The 23,481-nt window shown below is 37.6% G+C and overlaps 1 protein-coding gene across 3 annotated transcripts in view; it reads left to right on the top strand.

The window, feature by feature from the left end:
- LOC102226233 (low-density lipoprotein receptor-related protein 1-like) overlaps positions 1 to 23,481 on the top strand; it is a 93,036-nt gene that overhangs the window by 9,942 nt on the left and 59,613 nt on the right. For all 3 annotated transcript variants that reach the window (XM_014469659.2, XM_023330809.1, XM_023330806.1), the window contains exons 2-3: positions 3,679 to 3,819; positions 20,961 to 21,098. In XM_014469659.2, coding sequence (XP_014325145.1) covers positions 3,679 to 3,819; positions 20,961 to 21,098 — 279 coding nt within the window. The remainder of the gene's footprint in view (positions 1 to 3,678; positions 3,820 to 20,960; positions 21,099 to 23,481) is intronic.

Genomic DNA, 23,481 nt, shown 5'->3' with positions numbered 1-23,481 from the left:
TGAAAGAAATCTTGTTAGAACATAGGAAAGGACTAGATGGAAATCCATCTTGTAAATACAGCCCAAGCTGCAGTGAAAGGGAATTACAATAAATTTTACAGAATTAATCTGTAATATAGTTTCTTTATTCCTAAATAACTCAGTTTATTTCTCAGTTTTTCTCAGGGGTTTTTTCCAGGTCCTATACTTTCAAATTAGGTTGTGTTTTTTGATGAGAAAACCTTGGTCTAGTTGTTTCATGTAGGCACAGCAGGGTGATTAGCTTTTGGCAGGATGCACTTGTGTGTTGTAATGACATCACACACACGGTTTACATGGATTCAAGTGAGAAAATGTGTACATTTTACTGTTCGCTGTTGGATTTGTCTCTGTCGAGTTCATGAATGCGCTTCCCATCTGCTTTCGCCAGTAAAATGTATGAGAGTTTAACGTTCCAGTATGAATTGTAACTGCCTTTGAAGTTGTCAGCATTTTAACAGTCACTTAAAAAAATCCAGTCTGGCTGGATTAGTAATTCACATCTCTGTTAAAAGATATGACAGATGGATTTTGAAAGAAAACTGCTGAAGGGGACGATTGTAAATTCCCTCCGAACCTCCACCCCTGGGGTTTAGCCCCTCATTAGCCACAAGCTCCCAATCAGACTCAGAAGTTCTCCTCTCTGCGGTCATCTTATGCTCGTGTGTAAAACGACGATATAATTAGAACCCACAATGTTTTATTTCCAGTTTTATGTTGGCTCATAAGGAACCAGTGGCTCAGCACAGCTGCTTCTCACAACAACCAGGGACTTTAGGGGATTGCCTTCATATGGCAAATTTACTTCAGTTCAGGAAACATGCCGGGATGTTGATTGTCTAGGCAGAATGACTGACAACAAATAAAAAAGGCTTAATCAGCTATATACTGTATGCTGTTCTGTAAGCTGAAGTAAAACCAAACCAATTGGGCCTTTTTGATGTTGCCATGTATTTTCTTTTATTAAATTTTTTCCCCCACAAGCTTTACACATCATATCATGAAAAATGTACTTTGTTTTAGTAAGCAAGTTCAAAAAGTCTAACTTGATTAATTACTCTCAGAACGATGTTTTTCAAATGCTAATGTTGATGAATGTGGCTTACAGCTAAGGGAAGCAATGTCCTGAAAACATCTGCATGTGCTGGCTCTTGAAGCACCACAGTCCACACCTTGAGAATAATCTCATTCACATTTTTGATCGGACTTTGCTCTACAGTCTCTTGAAAGTTTCAGTTATTTCATCTTTTGCAACTGCTTTTCCTTCCACTCAACCTTCCATTAATCTCATGTTGTCCTTTTGAGGGATGTCCATGACTACGTGTTGAACAGCAGTTTCTTGTTTGATTTTGTAGACTTTAACATAACTTGTGTATTATAAGTCTTTGTTTTGATCTCATGTCATATTGTTAATTTTCTGAGTACTTGAACTTGGTATTTTTACTGCCTATAAGCCATAATCAACATATCAGAATGTATTTTTTTTAGAATTGAAGTTAATTTACTTTTAACTCATATTCTAATTTATTGAGACACACCTGTCATATTTCTGAGCTAAAATATCTGGAAACTGTCAAAATCCTATTTTGTAGCATCCCATAAAGTGTGTCATGTAAACCGTGTGCTCGACATTGTGTGAATAAAGACCAGGGCTATGCCATTGTTCTACATGCTGAAATCCAACTCCACCGCTTAATCTCCTTGAGTGTCAAGATTTTGTTCAAATAATGGGTGTACTGGAAGGGGATCTGCTCAGCCCTTCAGCCTCTAATTGTGTGGACAAAGAATGTGACAGTCCTATTGTTTGACTCACGCACCCTGCGCTGCCACATGAAAAAGGAGCGGAGTCTAACCACCTTAGCTTAAATGCGCTAAAGAACGTGATTGCGGTGAAACGCTGAGCTCCATTGCTCTCTTGTGATTTCAGTCACATCGCAGCCCTCTTGCTGTGCACCCCCGCCCCTCCACCACCCACCTCAATCACCTCCCCGCCTGCCAAGTACATAGGAAAGCAAGTCATCCAGGGCGAGTGAGGGCTGAGTCCCTGCAGGGAATCACAATGAATCCTTCGATGCTGTCCTTCCTCGGACTGTAAAGCATCAACAACCTCCCCCACTCAGATGGCCACCATGGGTTGCTTTTGTCCCACTTTGCATGAGATTCTTTTCCAAGTACACATAAAACAAAGATTTCCCTCTTGTAGAGGGTTGCTAGATATTGTATTGTATTATTTCAGACTTTAATAGACTTGAATGCATTGATTTCTTTTTATTACTTTTTTTTTAACATTCTGAACATTTGTATAGAATCTTTTTTTTTCCTCTGAAGCAGTTTGAATATTAGCTGGGTCTTGCTAATAGTACATCTCAAAAACATTAAAGCAATAAATGCTAAAATTGACTTATGATTTTCAGAGGTTGACCCATAACAGGCACAAAGTTTTGCCAGGAAACTATCCCCCATATCATTACAGCACCACCACCAGTCTAAATTGTTGATCTAAAAGCAACATGGTTCCATTATTTCAAGCTCACGACCAGTTCTTACCCTACCATCTTTTACTCTCCACTTTTACTGAGCCAGTGTGAATAGTTGCCACAGTCTCCTGTTTTTAGCTAACAGAGCATCACCTGAGGTGGTCTTCTGCACAATTGCATTTTTCCCACTGGTACACTTCTTAAACTGCTATTTTACTTTTAGTTTACGGGCTTCCTCTCTAAAATTGTATGTTTCTATAATTGGTCATATTAACTACTCTTTAATACTGTTAAGCACCTTCCTTTATGTGGTACAAGATGGCAAGCATAGAGAAAGGCAATGCTCCTTGTAGGTTAAAGTGCTTACAACCAGGTACGTTGAAAAGTGAAATCTAGTGGGTATTACTTGTAAACTTTATGGTTGAAAAGAAGCATATTTTATATAGTTTACATATTCAGAATATTTACATATTCAGTTCAAGTGAGATCACGTTAAAACTTTAATGTATGAAATGGGTACTGAGTATTGATGGAGGGGTATATTAAAGCTTAGTCTGAGGAGCTTCTTTTCCTTTGCTTTTGGAAAAAAAAAAAGAAGAGAATCGTGGGAGCGGGGTCAAGCTTTTGGAGGGTCAGGAGTGTTGCTGTGGCATTGCTAGCCTGTGGTACACCTCAACAATCTGTGCTGACTAGCTGCCCAGAACTACTGTGCACTGCAACAGTTTCCCATGGGTCAGATGGTGACTGAGTGCCCAGTTATATCTTCGCTGTGACACATGAAAGAGCCGTTGTGGCTAGAATTGAAAAACACCTTAAGGGTAATTAAAAAAAAAAAAAAAGCTGAAAGAAATTAGATGTTTGCAAGAGGAAGGAGAAACAACCAACAAACCCTAAAATAAAGGCACCACTGTTGGTCGCTAACATAAAAACCTTCCTTTTTTTAAATTTAGTGTGCCCTTGAGTATTTTTGATACAAAAATGTCTTTGTAAAGTTAGATTAACCTTAATGTGTTGTTCTACGCAACTGAGATAAAATCTGTATAACTCAAAGCTGAATATTTTCTGTCTAGATCACATTTGTAGAACATTGCATGTTTAAAACAAAATAATACAGATATTTATCATGTGCTTTAACACAGCTATGATAAATTTACAACTGACGATACCTATGTTTTTTTTAAAGGTCCCAAATCAGATGATCCTCCCAAGACATGCAACCCTAAGCAGTTTGCCTGTAAGGACCATGTGACCTGTATCTCCAAAGGTTGGCGCTGTGATGGGGAGAAGGACTGTCCAGATGGCTCAGATGAATCGCCAGATATCTGTGAGTACGCCCTCATAAACGGCCAAAACTCTCTGCAGGGTTGTGTCCTGTCCAGACCACGGAGAATCATTAATTTTTGCTTGGTCAATGATTCTCTTTTGGTTTTTTTCTTTCACAATAGTTTTTTTTTCTTCTTCTTCTTCCCCCCATAGCCACATCTTCCTTTCTGCACATGACAGTATAAATTATCATCTGCAAATGGCTGTACAGAGACAAAAGCACAACACAGAGACAGTTTCATTTGTGCCTGAATAAGGATGCCGTTTTTGCCCTTTCTGCAAAGGACACCGCTTTGCTGAATTATAGCTCTAATTATGCAGCCTTGTTTAGTCTGAACCTCTGGGGTCTGTCTGCTCTCATCTAGGCTCCTTGCAGTCTCTGAGAAGTCTAGGTTCTGGCCACTTCCACTTGCATCTCTCAGGCCATGTGTCCATAAACCATCATGGGTAAAAGCATTCCTTTTGTTTAAATGCAGGCACTAATGGTGATTTTTACCATCTGGTCAATGCCACACCTTGCATCTGTCATGCCACAAACACTCTCACCACAAGGATTCTTGCCATAGTCTGGCATGCAAAGACAAGCAACTGACAACAAACATTAAAACCCAGGTCATGGATAGGAACACAACAGAGTATTAACACAGTGGCACCAACTGTTTTATATGGTTCACTGTAACATGATGTTTTCTGTGGCTGTGGCATGTATCTAGTGTTTAATATCATATTAACTGGGAGGGTTGTAATGAGATCTTGCACCATAATAAAACATATTTTCTGCCAAAGTTGGGTCCAATTACTGCCAGCATGTAACTCTGTCTGGTGGAGGGAAGTGCTTTAAGCTTGACCCCATTGTGCATCTTTGCCTGAGACTCTTAATTTGAAGTAAGAAGGGAAGTAGTTCTTCAGTTACCCTACTATATCACTATTGCCAATTTAGCAACTTTGTCGTTGTATTTAACGTCTTTCCACACCCCTCTAACGACTTCTTTTATCCCCTAAAAAAAGTAACTTTTTCTGTGCTATACTGAAGAAACCTTCACCACTTTTAAGCTGTTTCAAATTGAAATTATCAATCAATTTGTAATCACTGAGAGTTCAATGACTGCTTAACCACTGTGTGCCAACAACGCTAAACTTAGAATCTCCTTGGGGGTTTTCCTATCAATGCTAAAATCTAAAGGGCTGTTTTACATTTTTCTGTACTCGGTTAAAAAAAAAAGTGAGACTGAAAGACAGACAAGACACTAATGAACCATAAGCACCAGGAGAATTCTGCGATTGTCTAACAAATTTGCCTTAAAGACTCTGAAGTTGGCACTGGCTTCAGTGCTCTCTGTTGGCACTAAACTGCTTTTTCACAATTCAGGTGATTTACATTAATTTATTTGGTGGGCTTTACATTTATTCGTTCATTTCAAAAGATGGCTTTGCATGAACTAAACCTGACTTTCAGTGGAGTGGCTTGTATTTCCCTTTGCAGTGGTAACTGACATGATGGCACTGGTATGAACTGTTATTTATCTGACAAAATTAATAACAGTTTACAAAAATATTGTAATTGGCATCAGCTTCAGATCTCCTTCCTGGGGGTAAAGGAAAAGTCTTTCAGTATTTATTTGTATTTTTTCACATTTGTACAGAACGCAGACCACATTTATACATTTGCAACTGCAAAGTATATTGCAAAGAATTTTTGAATTCAGACTTTCAGCAAAAATAATGCTGCGCTCTTCTCTCTTTCTCATGAACCCAACATGATATCTCGTCACACCTCATGAGCTGCATGCATTGTGGCACTGAACAAAAAAGGCATTCATTTACTAAATCCCACATGAAACTAAAAGAAAACAGGGCAGAACATACGCCAAGATAGATCAAATTTCACTGCTTAAAATCTACTCTGATTATTGCAAACTGCTAATCTCAGTCACAAAAACTTCCCAAAGTAGAGGCCTTTTAACAAAATTTTGAGAAGGAAATAATCTGTTTGGTTATGTAAATAGCAGCAATCTTAGGCGATTTCATCTATGTGTGCAACACCTAATTCGTTCAGTCAAAGCACATTCATCCAGTTAGTGCCCTTTTATGTTAAGCAGATGAACTGAGTGAGTTTTCCACAGCACTTATGTAATTTAGTGACTCAGACAATGGTGTGATTCATCCTCTGCAGGGAGAAGAGGAAAGCAGTGTTTCACCAGAGCATCAAGATATGTTCTGCTCAATTACACTTTCTCCACTGGTGGACTGCTCTACCTGCTGTTTTCCTTTTAGCTTGATGTTCCTCTCCATCACTGTTGGTTTTTGAGTCAGCCATAATAACTATGCTTTAGTTACTAAAACACCTTGCCTCATATGGCTTACAGTTTATTTGCAAAAATAGACAAAGGTAAGGTGCCTGGTAGGTTAAAGTGCAACCACATTTGGATTTTTATCCACAAATATTAACTTGTTCTATTTATTAAATCTAAGAAGTGTTTGGAATGGCGAGCAGCTGGAGCTAAAGTGAATGAGCCTGAAGAGGCATAAAAAAGAGAGTTAGAAAGTTTGGAGAACTGTTTTGGCTCTGGAGTTTGTTCTTCACGCACATGTAGTTCAGGAAATCTTTTTATGTTCCCTTCTGGTGGAGTGTTTTTTTTTGTAAAAATTTTCTAAGTATATATTTGAAAAGAAAACGTCTTATGAGGAAAATCTGACCAAACGTTGCTGTAAGCTGATATCTATTGAGCTGTTACAGTGATTAGTTAGCAGAAATGTTCCTACTTTTCAGGCATCTCTTAGTCTTAGTCTTTTTCATGTGGTAGCTGTGTTTTTTTTTTTTTTTACATTGTTGTTAAACATATTTAAGAAATATTCTTTGGATTATTTTGAGATGTATTTGAGGCATAAATGGGATGATCTTGTAATGTCTATAGTTATGATGGCCGATGAGTTCTGGAGGTAGGAGTTTGTCCTGTAACTTGTGGGTTGCTGGTTCAAACCTCCGTGGCACCTCACTTCTGTCAAAGCAAGATTCAGCTGTGGCTACAGTGTAGCTCACCACCATCAGTGTGTGAATGTGTGTGTGAATCGGTGAACGACTGAATATTGTGTGAAGCACCTTGGAATCTACTGGATTAGAGAAGTACAGGCCATTTACCACTTCTGTTGGTTTCCAAACTTCTGCATTTTCAAGGAATCTGCTGCGCTTTTGTTTTTGTTTCTGGCATTTAGTATTATGATTAATTGGCATGTTTTATAGTCTCAAATTGTAAGAAGTGCACTCATCAGGAGAAAAACAGCAACTGGTTATGGACAGTAATGGTTTCATTGCTCTACACATTTAAAGACGATAAAATGCTCCCTGCAGAAAATCTGTTTAAATCTATCTGTATGTACTTTATCTGTGATATTGTCACCAGTTTTTATTTTTAGACCTCTTTCCAAACAAAAGTGAATATTCTACAGAAGGTCTGTAACCTCCAGTGATGAGGTGTGTGTTAAGAAGAATGAGACCAGTGATTTTTGCATCACAACATCAGTAAATAGTGGCAACTTCTTAGTGTTGCATTCATCCATCATTCATCCATCCGTTTCCTCACAGGTTCTGACCTTTGCATTTTAATATTTAAAGACAGGCCCTTTAGAAACAACAGTCATTAATTCATGGTGAGCATCTGTACTTATGCTCCAAAATGGGCAAAAATGAATGGAAAAGTCTGTGAATTTGAGCCATTCAAAGTGCGGAAAATGTCCCAACATTTTATTTAATAATTCTTATTTGGGGTATTTGATTATTATGAAAACCTTATTTGATCTTAAATGTTGCATTTTTGCACCTTGTTCTGCAGGTGTCTTGCATTGTCAGAAAAGTAAGTCGGTTGTCAATACATCTATTAGGAATGCACTGATATCAATATTTTGAGGAGAAATTGATATCCCGTATTAATATTGCTCTTATGGCCGATAACTGATATATGCCAATATTGGATACATCTCCCTTCCCTTTCAACACCATGAAAAAACAACCACCATCCCTGAAGTTGTTTCTCTCATTCAGTTCAACACCCACAATCCTGCATTGGGTTTTAATTATCTGTAAGCCATGATCATCAAAAATTACAGAAAAATAACTGAAATATGTCAACTTGTGTATTGACTCTATATGAGTTCTATTTTTTTAATTGAATTACTGAACTAAGTTAACTTTTCAATTACATATAAAAATTCATTGAGGTGTTAAGGTGTAATTTAGCCACATCACGCAGGAAGATGAAGCATGGTTGGCATGAAATTTGATAACAGGTTAACACCTGCATGAAGAACATTTACTGTCAGACAAATGTACGAGATTCTGGCCAACAGTCTGGCTTGCCGTCAGCCTTACTCAGTGTCCAACATATTAACAAGCCCACAGTATAAAGATGCTGACATACGCCACCAACATGTCAGCTGCTCATGGGCTGCAGTGCCAGAACTCCACTACAGAAGCAGAAGTCTGTCTTTAGCTCCTCAGCATAATTATAGCTTAGATGAACAGCTTGGAAATGACTGGCAATTAGATCCTCAGACAGTATGGTGCTGAGAAGGATACTTACTTCCCGCAAGAGCTACTAGAAGAGTAGATCAAGGACCCACATGAGACGAGGATATGCATTTACAGTACCCATACGCTGACGACATCTAAATTTATAAACATTATGAACAAAACACGTGGGAGAAACAAACAAAAAAAATAAATAATCAAAGATGATAATTAAGCCAAATTAGGGGAAGTTATGAAGTTTTTATAACAACACTCCAGTCTGAGAGAAAAGGGAATATTACAAGCAGATTGTTAATAGCACTTTTCTCAAGCATACTTTTCAAACATTCTGAAGCATAAACAAGTCTTCGTGTTGGCATCGTGCACCACCTGCAGAGTCAGTCTTTCATTAACAGCCAGGACAGACCGGGGAGGGAGGGAGGGCGGCAATCCCTCACTGGGACAGGAGCTCAGCCAAGCATTGAGAAGACAGGAGGACTCCGCAAACAAAACAGAATAAAAAAGGAAAGAAAATAAAATCCTTTTTCTTTTGTGTCTTTATGTATCAGAAAACTGTTTTTGGTCGTATATAGCAATTAACTTGAATTGGAGATAATGTTATAATTATAGTAGTAGGCACCGCTCGGTTTTCTGACAACATTAACACACGGAATTAAACTGTGGTTTGGTACATGTTGGAACAAAAACCTAAAGAATGGAAATTTTCTTGAAGCTGAATGCCATAAACACAATAATGAATGCAGAACTGTTTTTTTACCCCCTGTTGGACAAAGAAAACTCTTACAGGCAACTGTGTTTTCTGCTACAGCGGTAAAATGTATTTTGATACCTCTGTCAATTGATTACATTTTCTTGTAATCAAACCAGTAACTGCTGACGACGAAATAAAAATGAAAATGTTTCAGTTTAACGATTGCTCAACATTATTAGATGGGAGCAATGTTATTTCTAGTGATATGTTTCTCCACAGAACTTTAATCCCAGGGCTCAGTGACATTTGAGTATGTTTTTTTGACTTAATGAGTGAAGTTGTGTATTTTGGGAGCATTTTCTTTCTTCTAACTCTATGCCTTTTAAACTTGACATTGTAAATTGCCTTTGACGTTTTCTTTGTCTTTGACTCCCATTAAATTTACATATGGGCACACTACATTGCAATTCAATTTTGTTTATTTATTTTTCATTCCTATGTGTTTAAATTTCTTTAAAAATGTATGCTTTGTTTACCAAAATAATATTTTTTTTAAGCTACCGTAAGCTTCTCAATTTTACATGTGTATGCATTAGGAAAAAAATGTCTGCCTCTTAATAAGTTTGTACCAATATAAAATAGGAAATTAGTGAAATTGCTCTTTTTCTTACAAAAATATTTAAAATTGTAATATGTAGATTGTTTTTATACAGATTGTGGTGAAGACTAATTCCTTTTTTTCATTCATTCATAAAATAATGCAGAAAATATTAACATAGCTATAACAATTTTATTTGGCAAGTATTTTATATCTCAAATATATAGCTAGCAAAATTTACTTTGCAAAAAAAAAAAAAAGATAATCTGCTCTCAATTTTTGATACTCACATTTTAGTAAAAGATGAATTCTTGTCCCTAAAATTGCAATTTTTGTATATGGAAGGGAAAAATGGTACTTTTATTGCTAAAATTGGAATTTAAGAAGTCAAAAATGCAGAGAATTCATAAATATTTGTTATGGATGGTATTGACTGGAGGTAAAAATGGCAGTCACATTTGTGGTACTCCATAAACAAGCATTTGTGTCCAAGGGGTGCAAGTGATTTATAGGACTTTAGAGTGCTAATATTTGCAGTCTTCTTACTATGAGAAGGAAGCTGTACATTTTTCTTGTTTCTGACATATCAATGTTGACTAAAATCTAGTCCACTGAAAAAAACATATATTTCAGTCATGTGGCCAAAAAAATAAAATCTTACATTTATTTTGCGGTTGTATGTAAATCTAAAATGTTGAAAAGTTAGTTTATGGGCTTGACTAGTTCTTTCTGTGCTCATTAAAGTGAGAAACAGTTCTAGCAATCCTCTTTAACACAAAGTTACTATTATTTGCCCAGAAGCTTGATGCATTTAATACTTGTTGATTTTATTAATATGCAAATTAAGTCACATATTTTCCATCAGTGAGGTGTTGTGAACTTCCAAGTACATGGTGAGATGAAAAAGTGGAAAGTGATGTGGACATTGCAATAATGGTAAAGACACAGTGGTAAATGAGGGTGAATCATAACTGATATTGTAAGTTAGCAATAACATCACAATTATATGTTTATAAAGAGCAGCCCGACTCCTCGGCTTCCATCCTTTTTTTTGCAAAGGCCTGTTGATGTCCCATTCATTTACCTCAGGCCTGATGAAACTGGGAAATAGCTGAAAACAAGCAGGAAATTGACCCCTGACAATCAGAGTTGGGGATCATTGTTTTTGTTGTCTTTCTGCTTTAGCAGATCTGATCTGTGTCTTTTCATTTGTGCTCCTTTAGAAAACAGTCAATTTAAATTGATGACTGTTTAAGCAGCCTCTTCTGAGCGTAACATGCTACAGAGGCCATTCACTCATTTCAATCACCAGGTCAAAAGTTAATGGACATAATTGTTGCCAACTATGACATTTATATCCTCCTCTGTTTGGAGGCATGAGGGAAGGACATTTTAGCAGGTTGGCCTGCTAAGTCTGGTAACATGATTAGTGATTTTTTTTTCCTTTTCTTTTCTTCTCACAGCTGTCCCTATTGGTCCTTTTCCATTATTTAAACCTAAGAAAACCTATCAGTCTTGGTGCAGTGGTAGTTCAGAAGAAAGAACAGCGTCTGTCAGTCCAAACGTCTATGGTTCAATTTATGTGTCAAACTGTCTGAAAAGGTAACTGAACCCTGTTTTGCTCTCCTGCTTTCACAGGCATGTCAGCTTCAGTGTGACAGATAAAGAGGAGTGCATTTTAGCAGGTGGTAGTGTGTAGTCTAAGAAGTCATGAGTGAACTTCGAATCTGAATAAGTGAATGCGACTTAATAATGTGAAAAGTGCTTTTGATGATTGGGAAGAGTAGAAGGAAAACATGAATGCAGTCGTTTTCTTTTATTCTAAGCTAATCCTGCTTTTTCAGCTGCAACTCTCTGGAACGTCTCCATTCTCTAAATCAGCTTGTCTTCTTTATTGCCTTACAGAACTAAAGACATTGCTTTTCTTATTGGCTTTTGCAGGTTAGTACAGGTTTAAGTGTTGATTGTAATTTAATTGCTCCCATAAAGAATTAGTCAGATAACGTTTTGTTCATTGTTGAATAATAAGTCTATTTTTTATGTGCAAAACTTTGGTCAGTCTTTTCTTGCGCTTTCTTACTTTTTAGTGGGTCACCAAAACAAGATCTCGTCATATTGTTTGCTGCAAGTACTTACCGTACTATCTTAATGTTGCAGCTGAGATCAAGATTCATCAAACTAAGGAACTTTTTTCCAGTCTGTTATTGTCCAGTGGTGGTGAATATGTGAATTTCTGCCTTAGTTCCTTGTTTCTAGCTTTCAGGAAAGGTACCCAGCAACAACCTCATCTGCTTTGGCCCATATACTGCAAGGCTCAACCTGTTGTGCCTTCTGAGATGGTATTCCACATACTTAACTGATTCTTTCAGCTACTGATGGCTTTCTTTGTTCTTGAGCCAGTTAGGCCATTCTCCTGACCTCTGAATCATGCATTTCATTCATTTTCTGACCATTGTTTGCAAACTTGAGATATGTTGGCGTGTGAAAATCCCAGTTGACCAGCAGTTTCTGAAATGCATAAAACAGCACATCTGGCACCAACGACTAGCTATGTTTAAAGTCACCTTGATCTCCTTTTTTTTCCCAGTGGTGAATCTCAGCTTAAACTTCAAAGAGTCATCCCCATGTCTGGAAGCTTAAGTTCTTTGAGGTTGTGCCACATAATTAGACTGATTGCTATTTTTGTTGGAAAGTCATTTAACAGATTAGCAGTTTGTTTATTTTGAATTTGTCTCCAGCTCTTCTTGTCTAGCATCTAAGGAGTCAGGCACAGAAGAGAAACAAATGTATGCTTTTAGAAACTATTGCAATCCAATTTTAGCTGGTTGTTCTAAACTCTTTCTGCTCTACCAGAACCCAGGAGTCGGGGTTTTTACTTAGGTGCCAATAGGGATCACCTTACTCTTTTACAAGCATAACACTGACTGGTAAAAACATTCAGAGTTTAGTATAAAATCATTTAACACTGCATGCATGGCTTTTAGTAGACAAAGCTCAAACATTACTTTTTTATAGTAGGGCTCTAAAAGATTGGGCTATTTAAAATATTTTCAGTATTTAGCTGCCTTATATGCTCTTTATTCCTTCCTTAATATGTAAAATAACCGAGGCAGTCCTTCTTTCAAAAACATCGACAGAAGAAATTTGAAAATGTTGAAAGCAATAGCTTCAATTTTAAGCCATCCTAGCCATCCAGTTCAAGATGTCAAAACTGAGATTTCTGCTCATATCTCTCCCCAGAGCAGTCCCTATGAAAATAGACAAACTCCCTCAGTTTTTATGTCGAGTGAGTCTGTGTGCAATTATGATTCTTGCATGAACCACATTCATTGTGGTCGAGCCAGAGAATAGGAACAGATGTTTGAATAAGCCTTTGCATGTAAGCACTTTCTCCATCTTGAGGACTGCTTGCCACTGAGGAATCTCTTTCAACATCAAAAACACCTTACGCAACAATTGTCTGGGCCTAATTCCTTGTTGGACTTTTATTTTTTTTTAGCCCTGATTTAGCATTTAAAAAGGACTACAAAGCAGTGGTGGAAATGGATCTCAGTCATGCAAATACACTTCCCTTCTTTCTGCTTGCAGTGTAATCTCTGTCCATTTGCAGAGAAAATGCTGTAACTGATGGTAGTTACCAGCTGTAAATAACAGTACTTATGAGAAGCCATCAGGTGCAGAGCGATTTATCCCTTTGCATTTTAACATTAGTAACTGAGGTTCTGGTTGTTTCACCTCTGATTTTTTTCTAATACAGAAATGAGATGTCTGCTGCAGGACATTTCCTACCAACTATGTGTCATTTTGGTAGCTAACATTTCAAAGTAGCCTTATGTCTGTTCACCATAAACGGAAAAATAGCAACACGCATAATTAAAATGAGGAATGTAATTAAAGTGTCTTCTTTCTTAAGCAGGTGAGTTTTGAGTTCTGACTCCAAGAAGCAAGAGCTTGTTTAGAGTTATTTTTACTTGATCAGATCAGGTGTTATAATTTGTCATGTTTTTGAAGTTAGTTGGCCCAAAGTGGAGATCAGACTTTCAAATGAATCAAAATGGGGTGCAATACAAGCTTTGCAGCAGATATTATGCAGTTAAATTTTATGTGGGATTTTAAAAATTTTTTTGTCTCCATTTATTTAAGTATAAATACTTGTACCATCATTTCAGTAAGAAATGGTGACACAAAGTTTACAAAGAGGCTGATAGAGTCAGACCTGAGATGGTCCTCAAACTGTTTGGGAAAAAGGCCCAGCAAAACTGGAACAAATAATTATGTCTGCAGAGAGGATCTATAGAGATGATATTCGTAAACAGCTGATTCTTCTTCTTATACATAAACGCGCATGCACACCCCCACACACAAATCTGTTGTTCTTACTTGTGCTGGAAAGTAATTTTGAGTGGATATATCTTGGAATGCAGCTTCATAATGAAACTTCGTTACCCCAGGCCAGTGAGACTTAAGGTCATTTAGTGTAACAAAAGCTTAATCTGTAGCATATAGATAGATTTTAAATGCATGCTGATTTGTTGGAACCAGATACTGACCTTTAAATGTACATTTTAAAATATAATTTAAGGAGTTTATCTATGTTGTTGCTTTAGCAGGATCGTTTCCTGAAAAACACTCCCAGACATGAACCTGGTACAATCGGCCCACACACACTCGGGACATGCTGTGTCCTGGGACTGAACTGCTAAAGAGGTCTCTGCAGGAGGCCGGGGGCCTCGCAGCTAGATTATCTGTCCATCACATGCCCTTGATGTCCCTCTAAACTGCAGTAGTGTCCCGCTCCCTGTGACTGGCATGCCTGCGATGGAGTCGAAGCGACTGCTGGGTTTTTAGATTGTTGTGGAGATGTGGGGTGATGTTGAATGGAGGAAAATGGAAAAATGAGCAGATTAGCATTTGGGCTGAGGAGAAAATGGAATTGGCTTTGTTAGACTTAGATCCTCCTTCTGTAAAGAAGTGATGTAGTTGCAAGGGAAACCATGCAGAGGCACGAGGAGCCGGAGAGGCAGTGCATCAGCCGCTCCTCCACAGAGGAAGAAGCAAAGCCCTGTAAATCCCTCCGGTCTGTGGCCCTGAGCCTTCCTCAGCTTCACCAGCCTATAACACACCACAAACACGGGACTTTCTCACGCCATGCAGGCACCACTTCTCCTCCTCTGCTGTCTCCTCCACACCCTGTCTCTTTCTTTCCATCTTTTCTTCCTTCCAGTTTCCTTTTGTGTTCCTTCCCTAAACTACACAAGAAAAACTGACCTCATGTCCATCTTCCTTGTACCTCATGTTGTTATCTCATCCTCTTATCGGCAGGGATGATGTTGTCCTAACTGTCTTTTACTTGATAACTTTTAACACCTGAAAGTGTTTACACTATCACCTGAACTTGATCTCTTTTTGTCAGGTTAAACTTTGTGGTTGTAACATAGTATTTTTTGGATTTTATGTTATGCACTCACACAAAAAGCGGAACAGAAAATCTAAAATATGTTATGTGCATCTGTATTTTGCTGCCTATGTCATATACCTCCAAGTAAAACCCATCCACCTTAAAGTCTATCATCCAAAAGTTGAAAGGAATGATGGCAAAACTGCAAACCTTGTAAAATATGGCCATCCACCTAAACTGACAGGCCGTGCAAGGAGATAATTTATCTAAGAAACAGCCAAGAGATCGGTAGTAGCTCTGAGGGAGCTACTATAACTTATGTGGAACGACATGTCAATCGGACAGCCAAAACTGATGCACTGCACAAATCTAGCCTTTATGGAATAGTGGATAGAAGAAACCATTACTGAAAGAAAGCTGTAGGAACCCACACCCGATGTATCCTGCAAACCATGTGGGGGGCATACAGCCAAATCTACAGTGACATTGTTTCAGATCAAGGCATACTGATGTGTTAGCATGGCCCTGTCATAATCCTGGTTTAAATCCAGTCCAGAATCTGTGGCAAGACCTGAAAATTGATGATCACAGGTGGTGCCTAATTTACGTCAATCATCTAATCTGACTGACGTAAAACTGTAATGCAAATAAGAATGAGCAAAATATTCATTCTGTAGAGACAAACTCCAAAATGCCTTTAATCTGAATCTACAGAAAACATTCGGTTTGCAAACTATTTGTTAAAAACTATGCAATTTCTCCACCACTTTGTGTTGGTCTACTACATAGAATCAAAAAATATCTCAACAAAATACATTTAACCCTATTTATATATATACATACATATATATATTTGTGACATTGAACATGTTTAATCTGTTGTGGTACGGGGGTGACCCTGAAATAACTATCTCCTGTGGACAATCTTACAAAGTTTTTGCTGCCATTTTCAAAGCCAGCAGTAGTTTATTAGATTCACTGTCAAGTAACATTCGTGTGCTCAGTTGTGCTTCCCTTCCACCTCAGTGTGTGCAAACATACAACAAGCTGTGGTTACAGCTCTGTCTTTGGTCAAAGTGGCATGCTACATCTGCTGTGCCCCACCTCACACATGAAAGTCAATTCAGCTTGGTGGCCACTTTCATTGTTGCATCTATGCACTGAACATACTGTTGGCCTCAGATATCTGTTTGTAATATAGCATTAAATGTGTAAATGAGTTAATTTGTCTCAGATTACATTCCACTATATCCAGGTGAAGTTATTTATAATTATTGCAACATAATAATTGATATATTTTATATTGTGGCAGAGTGTATTGTATCATCTAATTGGCTGTGCACCACTGCTTCCTTGTTCTGATTTTTGGCACAGCCATTGGGCTTGTTGTGGAGTCTGTTGTATAATGTGATTCCAGAGTGCTGAGAGTTGGTCAGTGGACGGGCCCGGCTGTCAGAATGAATAACATAATAATCGGAGCTGACAGCAGACTGTATTGGAGTCAGTCAGAGGCTCCCATGGAACCCTAGAGCAGAAGGAAACACAGGCTTTTTAAAGTCCAGACAAAGGATCGACAGGGGCTCTAAATCTAAGGCTATTGCGTAAGTATATGAGTCCTGAAGGGTGGGGGATGGTTGGATACGAAGCTGGAGGTGTTGAAAGAAGAAGACATCTAAGGAAAAACTGCTTTCACTTTGCCTCATGTCCACATAATAAAATTTGAGTGATGGTTAAAAAAATCTTTTGCATTCAAGTTGTTTCCTTATTCACTTTCTAAGTTTAGTGTTTAAGTTTTAAGTCTTTACTGGCTACTGAAACTCAGCTCATATTTAAAGTAATAAATGTAAATGGCCTGTTCTTATTCAGCGCTTTATCAAGACCAGAGGACCCCAAAGCGCTTCACACTATTTTCAGTCATTCACTCATTTACGCACACATTCACAAGATGATGTGGGAAAGATTCAAATAAACATTCTCAGTTTTTCTAAATAAGTTTTCCATGCTCACTTTTTTTTGGGGGGGGGCATTGAACTGAATAAGAATAAGTCTTCTTATTCAGTCTTCTGAATAAAAAGTCTTATTCAGATTTTTATCTGGTTTCAATGGCTCTTTAATAAATATAATATATTAAGATACAAGAACAACTTTTAAGATATTTCTGTCCTTCCTGATTTAAGTGGTCAGTATTTTTTATATTTGCTGCTGAGCCGACACCTCTGAGAAATCACTAAAAGATTCTGTTTTATAAGTTTCCGTTTTAATCTGTCTTCAGCCTCTTACATGAACCATTAACATGGCTAGCATTACCAAAACTCTCGTCTGTGCGTTCCATAATTATGAGGTTTCCAAAAGCTTGCAAACATTTTTGCATCCAGTATGTTCCTTGCCATATCATCACATATGCCAGACTAGGGATTAGGTTAGAGCACATTTGCTATTTTATGTTCAGCCTTCCTGTTATCTGCTTCATGTTTTGCTCTCTTGCAGCCAGAATGAACAATAGATTTGTTTGACAGTTTTCTCCTTAATCTCCTTGTACTTCCTTTGACTTCACTTTTAAACACCTCACTACTACCAAATTGAGTTACCGGAATGGTCTTACATTGGTAACTGTATACACAACAAACTATTGCGATCGATGTGACCTGCTGTAGCTTAAGTTTGTTGTGTTTACTTATCAGAAAAGTTCAGCATTGCAGCTGGAGAAGTTGAAGTGCTCACTTCATAGTTTAATCAAGTCATTTCATGACATAATGTTGATCCCTTCTTTGCAACATATTGATTCTTTGAATGCTCCTCATGATCTGGAGGATGATTTGAATCACTTTGGTTTTTTGTCAGTTTGTTTGAAACAGTTAAATAATTAAACAACCTGTTTGCAAGCTATTTAATTGTAAACCGTAATGGTTATTGCTATAATAACATTTGTATGCTTGTTTATTTGGCCTTCTAGTTGGGCAGGTGGGTGGTTTGGTTGTGGTTGTGGGAACTATAACTTATACATTGGATCAGCCAATTTGTTGATGCAAGTCTATATATTATAGCAAAATTATCTAGCTAAAATGAGAAACAATTTAATGAAGACTTTTAAACTTTTACATTTTATACATATATAAAATGTAAACATGCTGAGCTGAGAAATTTAGTTGTCCTGCTTCTCAGATGCCCTATAGAAACATAGGAGTGTGTGAATGAGCAGCTTTTGTTGTCACATTTATATTAAGTTATTTTTCAGCGTCTCCACGTAGGAGGAACCTTAATCCCTGATTCGGTGTAAAAGAATGAGCCGTTAGAACATTCAGTGCTCAACACATCCCAGTTTGTGAAATAAGCCTACACATTTTAAAGCTTGGAGAGACACAAATTCTCGCAGCTAATGTCACTTGGATGACTTTCAGTCTCACTTATCTTAATATACTTCCCTAAAAACTGTTGACAGATGCTAAACCCTTGGCAGGATTTAGTTTTTTCTTAGCATTTGCCGTTTATGTAAAAATCCCCATGTTGGCACTTTATTGAATGTAAATGAGGTTGGCTTAGAGACACAGGCTGCTAATATGCTAACATCCCTTTTTTCCCATAATCCAGATGCATTAGAAGTTCATTCTCTCTTCCAGTGTGATACATTTTTCACAAAGAGTCCTGTGATGCAATCGTCTTCTTAAGCTCAAGTTAAAAACAATTGTTCTAACAGTTAGCATTTGTGGTCTGTGAGGTAACTATGGATAAGGAAGATAGTATCGGCCTCAAAACACAATTTATCATTCTTTCTAATTTCTTGTAATAATATTCATGTATGGAGTGACCGGCCTACCAGAATTACACTGCATACATCAACAACTCATCCAAGAAGTCACAAGGGAACTCGACATAATTTGAAGCACCGCATCCATGGCAAAAGTCGCAGCTGCCCAAATACAGCATGAGACTTGCACCCAAAAAAACCTTTTAAAATCCTCAAGATGTTTTGGAACAAAATTCAGTAGACTGATGAGACAAAAGTTGAACTTCTTTAAAGTGTGTTTTTTGTTACATCTAAACTAAAAGTAATACTGCATTTCAGAATAAGATCTTTTGTGGTAATGTGATAGTCTGGGGATGCTGCACTGCCAAACGATCTGTAGGACTTGCTGTAATGTGAGATCTTAAATTCTGTCACAAAATCCAGAACTGGACATCAGCTTGTGATCTTAAGTTTAAGCCCACTTGAGTTAAGCAGCAGGTTGGTGGTCTGAAGCAGAGAGCACCTTTAAAAGGCTCAAAAGTATATAAGTATCTAAACATAAATTGAACTGATGCTGTGATTTGACCTTGATCAGGACATTCATGGTAACAAAACCCTCAACTGCGACTGAATTAAGTCAATTCTGCAGAGTTGTCCAAACATCTACACAGTGATGTGAAAAATTAATTAATTGGCAGTCTTTTCTACCATTGATTTTGTATTTACTTAGGTTACCTTTATCTAATATTAGAATGTCTTTTTCAGATATGAAACGTATAGATGTGGCAAGAAAACTAAATAAATCTGTTTGGTTTGTTACTGTCGGAACACATACAGTACAGACCAAAAGTTTGGACACACCTTTTAATTCAATGAGTTTCCTTTATTTTCATGACTATTGACATTGTGGATTCACACTGAAGGCATCAAAACTATGAATAACACATGTGGAAATATGCACTAAACAAAAAAGTGTAAAACAACAGAAAATACCCCTTATATTCTAGTTTCTTCAAAGTAGCAACCTTTTGCTGTGATTACTGCTTTGCACACACTCTGCATTTTCTTGATGAGCTTCAAGAGGTAGTCACCTGAAATGGTTTTCACTTCATAGGTGTGTCCTGTCAGGTTAATAAGTGGGATTTCTTGCCTTATAAATAATCATGAAAATAAAGAAAACCCATTGAATTAGAAAGATGTGTCCAAACTTTTGGTCTGTACTGTATATTGGTTTATTATAAACTTAATTCCTGTGTAACCAGAAATGAGGGTCAGAGGGAGCCACATTTTAGCTGTGACAGCTGAATAAGTTCAAGATCAGAGAGTTTAGTAGTAGGGGACATGTAAATCTGTACAGCTTGAGATGTATGCATATTAGAACTCTGCATATCATTTCCTGTAGAAGGAGTTGAACTTTATTTTCTTTCCTCCAAGTGTTTCTCTAAAATGGGTCAGCAGATGTTATAAAGGGGGGGGGAGGAGGAGGAGAAAACAGCCAAGGCAAACTGCAGTGTGGGCTGAATAAAGAGAGAGAGAAGAGTGGGAGGGTGAGAGAGCAAAGTAGACTGCATCTCCTTTATATTCAGATGTTACATGTGTTTGACAAGAAAAATCTGTTTTTGATGTTGCATGTTCTTCATGCCAATGATCACATGTTCGGGATTGCTGAACATGTGATCATTTGATTATTTGCTTTGTGCTAAACATGGTATACACAGTCGCTGCATGCATACATGTTTGGCTGTCATCTTGCTCTGTGTCTGAGCAAGATGACATGCTGGGAACATTCAGTTTTTTATCAGTCCGAAGATTAGAAAAAAACAAAACAGCAACCCACAGGTCTTCATTATTCTGCCATCTGTGACAATTTGATCTTTCAGTGTCAGGTAGAACAACCTTGTTCCGGGTTCTGGAACAATAAAGAAGGTGTTGCATCTGCTGTTCATTGATGGCTATTATCTTTTGTTGTTAAGGCTGTAAAACCTGCCTCAGAAAAGCGAAGACGCTCGAAAAACCAGCTTCATGAATATGTTCTTTGGCTAAGATTATTCATTTTCACCACTTCTTTTTTCTCTTATTCATTAAGTGTTATTTCATTTCAGAGACATGCAAATAATCTAAACATGAACTACAGAAGACCGATTTAATTAAAAAAAATAAAAAAAATCTCCTCTCCTAATATTCAGATGTTTTGCTTGTCTTCCAGGTTCACACAACAGGCCAAACCAGTGTCCAGTCAATGAACACAGCTGCTTGGACCTGGATGTCTGCATCCATATGAGCAAACTGTGTGATGGCGTTTCTGATTGTTCGGATGGCTGGGATGAGGGACCTCACTGCAGAGGTAAAAACCACTCTCACATTACCCTCCTTCTTGTCATGGTTTTATGATGATCACGCAACCAGAGATCCACTATTATGCCTTTTGTTTTAAAATATGCATAAAACTAATCTAAAAAGTGTCACAGGCGTTTGTATTTAGCCCTCGTAAGTAATTTTGTCAAGATGTGAATACTTATGCAGGGGAATTGTTTCAGCACAGGAATAAAATAAGTACTGGTAGATGTGGATCTACATTTAAATAAATCTCTATTTAACTGACATCTTTAATCTCAGTTAAATAAAGTTTTCTGGCTTTTAAAATTGCAGGTGATTTTTATTTTTTTAAATTTTTTTTCGTGGGGTAAAAATAACTTCATAAAGCAGCTCAGCCATGCTGCTGTCTTCCTTGATCCTGCTGGATAGCAAACACCCAAATGCAGCTGAAGAACTCCTATAAGATATTGTATTATTATTTAGGAACACCACAAGAATGAAATAATCCATGCAGTACTATTTTGTTTTAGCTGATGGAGTCACTAATGTTTGTGTGCCTTTAGAGGATTGCTTTGTTTTCAGCAAGGTGGTCTTGTGGGAATTACTGGCAGAGAATGTTTTAGATTTGAGACATACAAACCTATTCTAGGAAAAAAATGTTTAATTAGAAAATAAGCCAAGGACACTTCCACAAAGTCCTTGAATAACAACTCTGACCCTGAATCAGGTCGTCTGTTCTAGTAAGTCTGACGCATTAATTCTCCCTTCTGTCACCTGTTGCTAAATTTTATAGAATTGAGGATTTTTTGCTTGCTGTCATTTAGAACTTTTTGACCTAATGGGGTTATCAATTGACTTTTTTATCTTCTCATCAACTTACAGCTTCATGTTCTGATTAAGGTTTTCATTTTTATTTTTACACTTTATTGTCTCCTCCTTTTTATTTGTTCTTTTTGTCCTCAGCACACCCATGTAAAAAAAAAATCTCCATGGGACCACCTTGCTTAAATAATGACTGAGTTAATCATGAACACAGAGTGGAGCCTTTAGAGACAATTAATCAGAACATTGAAGTGTTATTAGTTTAGGCCTGAAGAGCAGGAGCTGAGCACCGTTAGGCTGATAAGGCCGTAAAGAGTAGGTGCATGTGTTGTCGCACAGCGGTCATCACTGTCAAGTGAGCGTTTTATACAGCAGCGATGAAGTCATCAAGTCCCAGCTTGCACTGGCTGTCCCCGAGGCGATGAGTCCAGCTGGTTTCCAGTAAAGGACAATGGTTAACCCTTTAAATGTTCATCTGCTTGTCGCTGCCTGCATGCACAGTCATGTGCACGCAGAGGAACAGTTGCGCTGTGATGTCCTTGCTTACACACAGGCAACGTGTGTCAGGCGGCTGTTTGTGAGCCTGCCGTATTTTGGGGAAACTCTTTTACAGGCACCCTAGTGTTTGCTTGTACAAACTGTTGGGCTGTGCGAGTATACCTGGCAGCTGATTTCTGAAAGCGCACTTTGTTGTTATACCGAAGTAATTCTGCCAATGTTGTTGACAAGGCTGGTTAAAAGGGTTAAGTGTGACGTTGATACGGCTAAAATTAATCAGGCTTTGTGAAGACACTGGGATATTGTGGTTGGTGTTGCTACCGAGGTTTAGTCACAGCCAAGCTTCTCAAACTTCATGTTTAGAGGTCCATTTGATTAATAATAATCAAAATTATTATTATGGCCTGGTGGAACTGCTGTGTGTTTTCCTGCATTACGTTTTTTTTCTGTCCTGGACTGGTTAGTTGAATTCGAACTTAGTGTAGCCCAAAAACAAGGTAGAAATTGAGTCTTGGTCTAGATCTAAACCAAGACTTTAAAAATCTTTCAAATATTGCATTCAGGCTGATATTTTTCTTTATTTTTGTTGTTCAAATTAAATATAAAAACCCAGGTGTTTATCAAGTCCGTTGAATGTCACATTCCAACGTTATTTTACTATTTTCAACATTTTCATTAATTCACAAAGTCAAATTTATATTTTGTGTGTTCTTTTGGCAGCAAGGGCTTTAATAAAGGACTATTCTGGTCTCTGTAATAAAATTTGTGGAGAGCCACTGTCATTCAAATCATTTAAGGTAAACCACTCAATCTAGTGAAACACTAAATTCTCCTCTTTGACTTTATATCTTTGAAAATCGTATAGTGAAAACATTAATGTGGTTAATACAGTGCTTGTATTTACAAGGTCTGTTTCAGTTTATGTGGTTCTAACTGACAGCAGTGAGGTTTTTTCCTGCTTTCCTAATAGATAGTATCTTTCTTGTGAGCTGTTACTGACACACCAGAAACTGAAATATCAGGCCATGGTGGCACTCTTAAACGTTTTACTTTGCATCGATTATTTTTTTCCCCTCTGTCTTTTCAGTAGA

The sequence above is a fragment of the Xiphophorus maculatus genome, chromosome 1 (assembly GCF_002775205.1).
Source record: "Xiphophorus maculatus strain JP 163 A chromosome 1, X_maculatus-5.0-male, whole genome shotgun sequence".
In the NCBI taxonomy this organism is placed as follows: Eukaryota; Metazoa; Chordata; class Actinopteri; order Cyprinodontiformes; family Poeciliidae; genus Xiphophorus; species Xiphophorus maculatus.
The sequence above is the reverse complement of the archived record's forward strand: the minus strand, read 5'-3'. Positions and strand labels throughout refer to the sequence as shown.